General features: G+C 40.2%; 1 protein-coding gene across 1 annotated transcript; it reads right to left on the bottom strand.

The window, feature by feature from the left end:
- Window positions 1–1,529: 1,529 nt before the first annotated feature.
- On the bottom strand, window positions 1,530–10,611 carry LOC122638312 (peptide deformylase 1A, chloroplastic). The gene is made up of 4 exons (XM_043831218.1): window positions 10,139–10,611; window positions 7,523–7,612; window positions 7,346–7,413; window positions 1,530–1,970 (listed from the first exon to the last, which is right to left on the bottom strand). Exons 1-4 carry the CDS (start codon window positions 10,577–10,579, stop codon window positions 1,730–1,732), a joined length of 840 nt encoding a protein of 279 aa, XP_043687153.1. The 5' UTR covers window positions 10,580–10,611; the 3' UTR covers window positions 1,530–1,729.
- Between the last annotated feature and the right edge of the window lie 2,140 nt (window positions 10,612–12,751).

The raw sequence follows: 12,751 nt of genomic DNA, 5'->3' as shown, positions 1-12,751 counted from the left end.
TTTTTCTGGTACCTCCGTTCTTGATATGGTCCCCTCTTTGTCTCCGGGATTCCCAGTCCACGTGGGAGTTTTTCATGAGGGGTCTCTAACTGCCATAGTTGTATAACTGTTGGGCACATGGGATTTCGCAAGCGTGCTCTCCAAGTCTTTATTTCTTGGTGAGTCCATGTGTACAGCCATGATTTGAAGTGGAGATTATGGTGTAACACCATGCAATCCTTTTACCTCCACTTCCTAATCTCCACTTCGTGGGTAAAACCAGAGTTCTTGTCAATTCGAAAGAACAAACATAATAATCGACTTCTTGTTAATGAGATTTTACAGAAAGAGTTACTAGGCATCTCAATTCGACAAAGCGGACATAAATTGTCGCATTGCACAATTTCTGCCGGCAATGTTGTTGATGAAAGAAGGGACCCCAACAGCAGTGGTGGAGGCGGAGGGAGAGGGAGATATTGTACGGTGGAGGATCACAGGTGATGCAGCTGTAACAAATGGATAAGATGTCTTCTGCCCCATCCAACGATCAATAAAATGCTAGTATATAAGATTCTAATTTGGCAACGGTAAGGTTACTCTATTGTGACCAATTGGTCGCACGTTTGAGTTTGGAAAACAACCTCTACAAAAGCAGGGGTAAGGCTGCATACCCCGCAATGATGTGAGCTTCGTGCACTGGGTATGCCCTTTACTGATAAGGTAACAATAAAAACCCAAACCGAAATAGTTGAACCTGGAGATTAATGAGCACTGAAAACCAAAAGTAAGAAACAGTCTCCTAGATTGCTTAAGGTAATTTGACATATAAGGCTATTTTAAGGACAGAGTCCTCTGTGAGCCCGCACATCTTCCTCTATATGTTTTTTACCAGCAAAGAACAAATTACGTCTAGGCAGTTTCCTTCAGTTCAGAATTGGAACTTCACAATCAAGAGGAAATTTTGTTTTTTCATTGTCAATCCTAACTGTAATTGCAGCGGCTCAATCTGGGCTCACAGGATGCTGGTTCTCCCCATTAATTTTACCTTCCCCTTTCTTTTTTCCTTTGTTTGGGGGGGGGGGGGTGAAGTAAGTGTTGATCTGAGAACCTTGTTGCTTTGTGCTCCCAAACTGGAAACAAATCAGATACTTGTGGGTGTAACCTGGAACTTGAATGAAGATGGATAAAAAGAGACAGATTGTAAGTTGATTTTTTTTATCCAATATTAAAGACAAAAGCCTCTTCATGTGAAATAGTTGAAGCTGCCTTGAAGCTTTTTTTAATGTTGCAAACTGTTATTCTCTTTAATCCATATGTAAGTTCGAAATATTATGAAATCAGTAAAACTCTTACCGAGGCAGACCTTGGAGCAACGGTATAGGTTGCTACATTGTGACCTAAGTGGTCACGGGTTCGAGTTTGGAAATAGCCTCTCTGCGAAAGCAAGGGTAAGGCTACGTACATTGTGACCCTCCCCAGATCCCGCAATGGTGGGAGCCTCGAGCACTGGGTATGCCCTTTTTTAAGTAAAACTCTTACCCACAATTTCTAAAAATGGCTTCTCAAAATTCCAGTTACCTCCAAGAGCACCACCAATGCAATTTTTTGCTTAAATGTAATCTTCAAAACCACCTCTAACAAAAAAATTCATTGAATTTGCATTACAGAGATTAAACAATATTTCTCTTCAAGAATGGGGAACGGGCAAAACAGGGGAGTGAAGACCCTCTAAAAATTCTAAATAAAGCAGCTAGCAAACTCCAAGCTTGGGGCACCCTATAGGAAGAGGCAAGTCCAAATTCTCAACGGTCCGGAATGTTCTGTGGACCATCTTGTCAACATATATTGTTCCATCCAAATGATCACACTCGTGCTGTAGTATACGAGCTTGCCAACCTGAAGCATCTACTTTGATGGGCTGACCATAACGGTCCAATCCTGTGACCTCAACATTGAGGTATCGTTCCACAACTGCTCTGTATCCATCAACACTGCAAATTTTGAATGAAACTAAATCACCTAACATGTTCATGACATGTTTATTAATAAAATTGTCAATGTCCAAGTTCTCCACACACTCATATAAGCAAGTTGAAGCGTTTAACTATTCCTGAAATGTACACAAGAATTACCTGCAACAGCTAGAAATTTCAACTAAATGATTATGCTTCCCAAAAAGCGACTAAGATTTTGACATCATCCATAGATACTTTCCATAATAACACAAATACCGTCATGAATTTATTCATCATTATTTATTTGTACTCTCATTATGTTTTGGGAAAGCAATCATTGTTTAACAAACAAATGGTACATTATTGCATTGTTTTGCCTTTATCCATGGGTTTGTCTAAATGACATCTCTATGGGTGAAGTTTGGTCATTGTAACCGAACTTTATTTACCCTTTCATTGATTCACAGTAGTATTTCAAGATAGGGGTAAAAATGGCCATTTGACCAAAACAACCAATGAACCATATGCAATCATCTTCTCCGTCATCACCTATCTATAACACAAACCTTTCCAGTCTCAGGTGTCCAACGATCTCTCACTAAAAAGATTTTTATAAATGTCTACTAAGAAGTATTCCATGTTGCAAAGCTTTAGGCAATTATCGTAATTTGGTTGACAATTTGATTGCCATCTTCAACGATTTCATCGTGCCTGCTAAAACTCTTTCCTTTAAGATCCCAATCAACTTGAGAGAATATTAGGGGGCACCAGAAAGGTTGAAGCCATTATTGGGTCAGTGGCAAAGGTTCCTATAGGTCTCGCAAGAAAAGCAAAAGAATTAAGTGGAGGGTGGCTATCACAAAGTGATTGAGATGATGACATCATTGGAACTTCTTGGTGAGGATGGTCTTGACCATTTTCTTTCACACATGAAACTACGAGAAAGACCATTTGATGCAGCATCTAGGCTCCGTAGCAATGCCAGGAGAAGAAAAATAGCTTGTTTCTGGAATTTCAGAATTGCCAGTTTCTCTAGGAATCCTAATCTCCCTGGGAATCTTTACCTAGTCTACTATAGAGTTCTATTTAATTACCGTTCTGTTTTCAATTTCTTTTCCTATTTTCATTATTTTTGTGACCTAGTTCAGGCTGGATTAGGAATCTATAAGTCCAGTCTTGTTATGAATTGATTTCCTTCTAGGATGTCAAATCCTAGTTCCTTTAGGAACTTCAAACACAGCTGGAGGTTTTTGAGTCAGTTTTGGAGTTGGTTGAAGTCTTTTATTGGTCAATTAAGTAGCTACCTTGATTACTTGTTGGTTTAGGCTATTTCTAGTCATGTTAGGAGTCATATATATATAGGGAAGGAGAGGGTTGGGCATATCATCAGGTTTCGGTAAGCTAGTGGCATACACCAATCATAGGGCTGGGCACAAGAGGGCAGGGCAGTCTTTTCCAAAGGGGGAGGAGAAAGGATGAGACATTCTGGGCACCCTAGCAGCGTGCCCAGCCTTTTCCCATATGCATTTATTTAGTTATATAACCAGCCATTAAGGCACACAAATTTGATGAATGAAAATTGGATTTTGCCTTTTGGTTCTGTGAGATTCAAAGCTTTCTACTGCTGTGACGATTCAATAGAAGGCTTGGTGGGATTCCAAGCTTGAGTTTTGGCGGGATGCCAGCTCAGAGGATCATGTGGGGATTCTTGATTCATACCCTTGTTTCCCTTTCTTCTTCTCCATCAATCAAACAGCTTAAATGGGAAATAAAATCTGCTTGTCACTATTTCTTAAATATTGAATAATTATTTAAGAAATAGTTAAAGACTTAGTTTCTACTACAAACCATAAGATACAATGAAGTGTTCACAATGCATATTACATAGACACCCAACCTAAGTACAATGAATAATACATAAGTCATAGATACCTTACTACCCTAGTCTTCCACGTCTTAACTCCCAAGTCCCATTAATACAATACTATGACTCTATGAGTACTAAGGAGGTCGAGATTCTCAAAATATTCGAGATTTCACCGAGATTTCTCCGAGATTCTCGAAATATTCGAAATCTCGGTGGAGTTTTTCAAGTTTTTACATTTTTCTATTTCGTATAATAACTCGTCTCGAGAAGCTCAAGTTTTCCGAGTTTTTCGAGATCTCGCTGAGATCTCGGCGAGATTTTGAACTATGCTCTTTGATGTAATCTCTATATATCTTCTCCATTGGAGAATCATCAATTAGTGAAGAACATATCTCACAATAATACAATATACAGAGCCTAAACTCCAACGAGTTTCCCCAACATTCTTGGTTCTCTTTTTTTTTTTCTCAATGGGCGATGACACCACCTGCTCTACTACTGACCCTGTTCAGGCTCTACCGTCTCCTCCATCTTCTTCCTTTCCCAATGCCCATCATTATATCTCTCTTAAGCTCACACCCAAAAATTATTTATTCTGGCAGATTCAAAGTTAACCTTTTCTTGATGGCCAGAATCTTTTCGGCCATCTTGACAGCACGAAACCATGTCCTGAAGACCCTACTGCAGCGGCAGCCTGGCGCCACTAGGATTCAATGGTTCACAGACTCCTTATTGCTTCTCTGTCCAAGGAGGTGTTCCCTTTAGTGATTGGAAAGAAGACTAGTCGCGACATCTGGACCACGCTCTTTACTGCCTGCTCTTCTCCTTCTGAGAGAAGAATTCTGTCTCTAAGGCTCCACTCCTTCCACTCGTGGTGGCCGTGGAGGTTATGGGGGACGTGGCTGCAGTAGCCGGGGTCGTGTTGGTTATTTTGGATTTTAGACCATAAAGAGAACGATGCAAACGACACACATGATGAGCGTGTGCAACATCAACAAAACTTGATGGTTGAGACATATAGATCTCCTCCTGTAACCACCCATGAAGAAAGGCATTGCAAACATCTAACTGACGAATAAACCAACCCTAAGAAACAATAATTGAGAGAACACAACGAATCGAAGTCAGTTTGACCTCAGGAGTGAAGGTCTCACCATAATCGAGATCGTGCTGCTGGTAAAACCCTTTTGTGACCAGCTGGGCCTTGTAGCGTTCAAGAGAACCTCCGGCCTTCCTCTTAATGCGATAAACCCACTTGCAGCCAATTAAATTCATAGTGGGAGACTGCGGGACTAAAGACCATGTGCCATTCTGAACTAGATCATTAAACTCCTTAGCCATTGCAGCGCGCCATTCGGGGACCTTAGAGACCTGTGAGAAACAAGTAGACTCAGCAGCATTGTTAGTAACATGTAATGTACGAGGGTGAGGGCGAAGCTGCATTGTGTGTTTTGGGGGAGGCACAGGAACAGACGCATCTGTGGGTGGCAGGGTAGGGTATAATTCATGCAAGGGGCGAGTTTATGGGGCAGGGGAGGATGGTGAGCTATTTGGGGAGAGTAAAGGGGCAGCTAGAGGCTGCGGGAAAGGCGAGGAAGATGGGGGATTGGAACCCCGGTAAGGGCGAACCAAGAGTAGGTGGAGGGGGTTGGAATGGGTTAACTCGAAGGGGTGTACCCGCCCAGGTAAGAGACGTAGAAGGAGCTAAAGAGGGAGGTGGCCTAGAATATAAGTAGAGAATGGGAATGAGGAGGACTCATTGAAGCGGACATGTCGGGCAATGTAAGCTGGTACACACCCCGATGGCTACCTCGAAGATGGCGTCAGATCCAGGGGTATACTCTTGTCTGAACCAACTAAGTACAGATCCATTGTGGGGGCTCTCCAATATGTTACACTCACTCGCCTAGATGTTTCTTTCGCGGTTAATCGCGCTTGTCAGTTTATGCATGCTCCAACCTTGGATCATTGACAGCTTGTTAAGCGAATCCTTTGTTATTTGAAGAGCACTAGCATGCATGGTTTACTCATTGAAAGGTCTCCATCTCGGTCCCTCCAGGCCTTCTTTGATGCTGACTGGGCTGGTGATGGCATGAATCACAAGTCTATAAGTGGCTTTGCCATTTTTCTCGATCCAAACCTTGTATTTTGGACCTCACAAAAGCAAAAGACCGTTGCCCGTTCCTCTACTGAGGCTGAGTACAAGGTCTTGGCTGATGCCTTGGCTGAGCTGATTTGGTAGGAATCCCTATTTGGTAAGCTTGGTTTTCCTCTTCATGGACCTCTCCTATTATGGTATGATAACAACGAGGCAACATATCTTTCTGTGACTCCAGTTTTCCATGCTCACACCAAACACATGGAAATCAACTTTCATTTTGTTCGTGATAGTATGGCCAAGAAGCAGTTGCAAGTTCAATTCATCTCTACTAGGACCAGCTAGCTGACACATTCACCAAGGCCCTGGGCATTGTGCACTTCCAATTCTTACGTGACAAGCTGAAGATTCTGTTACCCGAATCTCCACCTTGAGGGGGTGTATTGAGTAATAGAATATTCTCACTTCCGGACTCTACACCGCGCGCTTCACATGTGATACAGAATCTGTCTCATATAGTAACTCTATATCTTGGCGCTCCACATGTGTTATGGAATTTGACTCACATAGTAATTCTTGAACTGCAATCCTCTCTTATATGTAAATCTTATATGTTATGTACTCTAGATATCTCCTTTCCTTTTGGAGCTTAACAAGGACTCTTTGATGTAATCTCTATATATATTCTTCATTGGAGAATCGTCAATTAATGAAGAGCATATCTCACAATAACCATCCCCCTATAGTTTGGAAACTCTCATCGAGACATCACTAATTCAAGCACTAAGCGGATAAGGGAAGTTTCCTGGAATCTTTACCTTTTGCTATTAGCTGGGTAGCTGCTTTTCTTGGAGATGTAAGGAGCAGCAATTGTTTGAGAACAAAGCTTCTTCAATGAACAAAATACACCTGTGCCCTACCAGTCCTAAGCCAGATAAAGGAGCAGATGGAAAAGCCAGGATAGCAGCTGGCACTATAACCTTTAACCAACCATTCAGCAGGGTTCCACAAAATTTTGTCAATTTACTAAACAGAGTGAAAGGGACAAATAATATGAATGTGGCTATAACTCAAATTGGTTGGGGATAAGGCTAAGTTCAGCTAAATTGAGATTCCTTAGTGAAAAGGTGCTGAGAAAGGTGATCTACTTACTCTTTGATGGTAAAAAGTCTTTAGGAGATTTCAAAAATAATGAAATCTTTGAGTTTTCTATAATCTGGAAAGATATGATCTGTGATAATGCCTTTCACACCTAATTGTATACAATCTCAACAACAAATGTAACCCTAGAAATTGTTTTATAAAAATCAACACACAAGAAGTAAGGCAACTTTTTCCTCACTAAATAATGGTGAAAAGTAAAATAAGCCAAAAAAAAAAAAGGATTTGTACTTTATGCTATTGTAATGAACGCAACATGATTTTCATGTTAATCGTGCTTCTTACCTCAGACAACCCTCAAAGAATAATGCAGTTTTGTTGTTCTTCCTTTTAAGTTTTGGATTCAGTATCACCTACCTCAAAAGAACTAATAAATAATAAGAATAAACAGAAAGAATTATTTGCTGATGATAAGGAAAGAAAGAGCATTACATGTTTTGCTGATAAATAGATAAGGATTACCAGAAGATCAAACGGGCACCGTTCTTGTTTACTAGTTTCTTCCTTTGGAGCATAACTAATATATTCTTTTGTATCTTCCAAAACAATTATCTGCAGAATCAGAAACCGTAAACCTCTTATCAAGGTGAACTATATACTTAATTTAGGTGTAGTGTTATCGGGATAGTGTATAGGAAGGCTTAATATAGTTAATATTTGCTTTTAATTTACAAAGCAAATTTACAACACAGTGATTTTAATGGTATATCTTACAACATTAAAGGTGTTCCTTGTGATGAATGAAAATAAGGAAAAGAGGAACTCATGCCCTGAAAACAAAGGCACGCTGTTTTCAGACTTACGAAACAATAGAGACTAAACAAAACAAGAGGGATCCATAGAAGAAGATCCTTACCCTCCACTTTGTTCAGAAGAAAAGGAGGATTGGGACAAAATAGACGAATGGAAGAGATCAGAGTGAATGGTATTGCCATGTAAACGGAGGTCTACGTTGGTGGTAGGGTAATGGACTACATGGGTATACAAATGACAAGATCTTTGCGGGGGGGACAGGGAGGGGGTCCCTGTACAGGAAACTGTTGACCTGGTTGTAGTTTGAGTTTTCATTGAGTCTCATCTTTCCAACCTGAACAAATTAAGCATGAAGGAATGGTTCATATTTCCTGATGACAAAGCTCAAATTCTCACGAGCAAGGTTTGTAATCCACCTGTACGGACAAGGGTAAAAAGGTTAAAAAAAAATGGATTTTTTTTTACAGAAAACAGGGGCAAAAGTGTCATTTTCTGCCCGAGTTTGGACGATCCTGATACCGAGATTACGAACCTTGCTCATGAGACTTGGCAACAAGACTCAAAATAACCAATTGACAATCTCCTCTCAGATATTAAATCAGAAAGTAGAACTCAATTCACTAAGCTTATTTTGGGTTGGCTGAAAAACCAGAAATAAATCAACCAGACAACCATGCAACTTCTTAACAACAAAATTAAAATGTCATAGTATTCAAATACATACGAAATTAGATCATCCAGCGGTGGATGTCCAAGCCAAATCCTGACCTATTGTATGAATATAAAGCAGGTCTTACAACAAGAATCCTTTCAGACATAAAACAACTTTTAACACATTTGATGGGTTTTCCCAGATGGTCCAGCAAGCAGCACATTTAGCAGTGAGCTAGCAATCATGATACTTAAAAGTTAAAAGCTCAACTTGGTTAACTAACTTCCATCTTAAGTTTATTGCCATTTAAACAGGGGGTAAGTTGCAGACAAGGGTAAAAAGGTAAAAAAAAATTGGATTTTTTTTTACAGAAAACAGGGGCAAAAGTGTCATTTTCTGCCCGAGTTTGGACGATCCTGATACCGAGATTACGAACCTTGCTCATGAGACTTGGCAACAAGACTCAAAATAACCAATTGACAATCTCCTCTCAGATATTAAATCAGAAAGTAGAACTCAATTCACTAAGCTTATTTTGGGTTGGCTGAAAAACCAGAAATAAATCAACCAGACAACCATGCAACTTCTTAACAACAAAATTAAAATGTCATAGTATTCAAATACATACGAAATTAGATCATCCAGCGGTGGATGTCCAAGCCAAATCCTGACCTATTGTATGAATATAAAGCAGGTCTTACAACAAGAATCCTTTCAGACATAAAACAACTTTTAACACATTTGATGGGTTTTCCCAGATGGTCCAGCAAGCAGCACATTTAGCAGTGAGCTAGCAATCATGATACTTAAAAGTTAAAAGCTCAACTTGGTTAACTAACTTCCATCTTAAGTTTATTGCCATTTAAACAGGGGGTAAGTTGCAGACAAGGGTAAAAAGGTAAAAAAAAATTGGATTTTTTTTTACAGAAAACAGGGGCAAAAGTGTCATTTTCTGCCCGAGTTTGGACGATCCTGATACCGAGATTACGAACCTTGCTCATGAGACTTGGCAACAAGACTCAAAATAACCAATTGACAATCTCCTCTCAGATATTAAATCAGAAAGTAGAACTCAATTCACTAAGCTTATTTTGGGTTGGCTGAAAAACCAGAAATAAATCAACCAGACAACCATGCAACTTCTTAACAACAAAATTAAAATGTCATAGTATTCAAATACATACGAAATTAGATCATCCAGCGGTGGATGTCCAAGCCAAATCCTGACCTATTGTATGAATATAAAGCAGGTCTTACAACAAGAATCCTTTTAGACATAAAACAACTTTAACACATTTGATGGGTTTTCCCAGATGGTCCAGCAAGCAGCACATTTAGCAGTGAGCTAGCAATCATGATACTTAAAAGTTAAAAGCTCAACTTGGTTAACTAACTTCCATCTTAAGTTTATTGCCATTTAAACAGGGGGTAAGTTGCCATGGTTCCTGCTATATCTCAGCGATGCACAATTAAGTAGTGGGGCATCCGTTTTGGAATCACCAGCCAAAAAATTTCTGTTTTTTACCCACTTCAAGAGTAGGCACAATCCAGTGTATAGGGCATGATCCTATATTTTATGACAATATATACTACAATCTAAGAAATCCTAGAAGAAATAGATGTATAATGAAACTGTAGGTAATAGAAAGCATCTAAATGTAATTCAAAGGGACCTTCAAAGGTATTCCAATCTGAGGAGCAGCAAGACCAACCCCAGGTGCCTTCCTCATGACCTTGATCATATCGTCAATTAGTTTTTGCATCTTCTCCGACCCAATTTCATCGACGCGGACATCTGACGCAGGCTCGTGAAGAACGGGATCTCCGGCTTTCACTATCTCAGGCAGGTTGGGCTTTTTCTCTCCGAAGCCCCGAAACCATCCTACTCCTGCTCGTGCAGTCGAAGAAGATGAATTATAGGGTCTTCTGGTGATGAAATCACCACTGAAGACTCTAGTCATCTCTGAAGTTCCCAATTTTAAGAATCTTTCGCGATTGCCATGGATAGACAGAGACGGGTGTCTCAGAAATCGGTTGCATTTCGAGTTTCTGAAGCATTTCTCAGCAATGGAGATGGGCAATATACGATAGGAGAACCGGTGGATGCTCTCCATCGTCGTCTCCTGCCGCTTCGGCCTGGGGTTGGGTTTCTGTAAAAGGCTTCGGTTGAAAAACACTCCGACAAAATACTACTTCAAATGCTGAGGGTATTATAGACTTTTAAATGTTGTCCGTGCAAAAGCCTCAAGAAATTTTTTTTTTTTTTGATGATTAAAATAAAATAAACAAAAGACAAAAGACTACAAAGTTATAGCGTTCCCTGCCAAGTTTGTAGCTAGGGTTATACATAATCTATTCCCATCCTTTACAAAGTTTATATCCTGAGTATGATCATATATATATATAAGTAGTCTACAAACGAGGTCCATGGCCACTGGCATTTAGTTGGAACGGGGAACATATCAGCCACAACATTGTTGTTAGTCCAAATATCATAAACCTTCGTCTCTGCTCTGGCTGCCTGGTTGATACCTCTACGGATAGCAAAAAGAACTGCAGTTAGCTTGTCATTAGCTTGTATAGAGCCTGTATCAAAAAACTTTAGTGCGCCATCTGTCAAAAAGAAATGTGACCACCCTGCTACTATTAATCCCGGTCTATGGTATCCTGCACATATTAGAACCGTATGGTTGAGCACGGGTAGTTTCAAATCGAAAGAAGTAAGCGACATCAAGTTAGTGTCATCTATTAGCGAAAGGGTATGGTCAGGGGAGGGGTTTAATTTGAGGTCGCCGATCCATTTTTGCGTGGAATGGAGCACCCAAGTAGGATCAGGGGGTTGAGCTCTGTAGACTAACCTGTTCCTTACCATCCAAATGAAATAACAGGTTATTGAAATTACAACAAAAACCCATGAGGCCAAATGTTTGTTTGTTCGTAGTATAGAGTAAAAGAATAGGAGAAGTTCTTAATACAATTAAATCCTAACGATTCAGTTCTTAATCCCAGGGGTCCTCCTGCCCAGATGCGTTTGACCCATTCGCAGGATATGAAGAGATGCCATTGCAATTCCACACCACCTCCATAGAGAGGACAAGAAGAGTCAATCTGGATCCATTTCGAGAGAGTTGCCTTGGTGGGAATTCCTGCATTGAACAAACGCCAGAAGAAAATTTTAAATTTGGGATGAATTGCAAGTTTCCAGAAGAATTTCCACCATTTAAGTTCAATAGACGCATACCTATTGTTTACAAAATTAAGAAATTGGGACAGCAATTTTAGTGGTAAGAATGCCATTTTTGGCATATCCACACCACCACCTATCTTCAGCATTTGACAGAGTGAGAGATTGAATGTGAGAGAAAATGTGAGGAGGGATATTTAAGTTGAGATTATTAAGGTACCAATCCCGTTGTTGCAAGACAGAATTGACTCGCAGCAGTTTATCAGGGAGATCGATTGTTGAGGAAGTAAATGAAGATAGATTACCTGAGGGGGGATGAATCCATTTATCATACTAGAAAAAATTTGAGTTACCATTCCCAATCTTCTTGATTACCATTTGCTCCAAATATGGGATGGTGCTTGATATGTTATTCCACGTCCAAGAGCCTTTCCGGTTCCTTGTTGAAGGATCGAAGAAGGATAACTTGGGAAAGTATTTGGCCTTAAGCACCCTACACCAAAGTGCATCTGGTTCCGTTATCAAGCGCCAGCACAGTTTGGTCAATAGAGCCTTGTTATGGACCTTCGCCTTACGGAATCCCAGCCCTCCCTTCGTATGAGGTGTACACATCTTGTTCCATGAGATAAGGGAGGATTTCCTTTTCTGCGAGATAGGTGAGTATCCCTTCCAAAAGCTCGCGCATATGGAATCAATCTTCATGCATATACTTCTAGGAAATTTAAAGAAGTTCATGAGGTAGGATGGGGTCGAAGCCAACACGGATTTGATAAGCACACCTCGTCCAGCAAAGGATAAATGAGGTATTTTCCACGATGCGAGCTTCCTCTGCATACGATCGATAACCCCCCCCCTAATTCTTTCACCTTGGACCTGCCATGAAATAGGTTAGTACCTAGATAGGTAGAGTCCTTTTTCATTTCTTTGATTCCAATTAGAGAGCACAGGGACCTTTTTGTCTCTGGAGACACATTTTTACTAAAGTGGATGCAGCTTTTTGAAAGATTAATTTGTTGGCCGGACAAGTCGGAAAAGAGATCTAAGACTGCCTTAATAGTGGATAGATCATCAATTGTGGCCCGACAGAAGAAAAAGATATCGT

The sequence above is a fragment of the Telopea speciosissima genome, chromosome 8, assembly GCF_018873765.1.
Source record: "Telopea speciosissima isolate NSW1024214 ecotype Mountain lineage chromosome 8, Tspe_v1, whole genome shotgun sequence".
Classification (NCBI taxonomy): domain Eukaryota; kingdom Viridiplantae; phylum Streptophyta; class Magnoliopsida; order Proteales; family Proteaceae; genus Telopea; species Telopea speciosissima.
The sequence above is the reverse complement of the archived record's forward strand: the minus strand, read 5'-3'. Positions and strand labels throughout refer to the sequence as shown.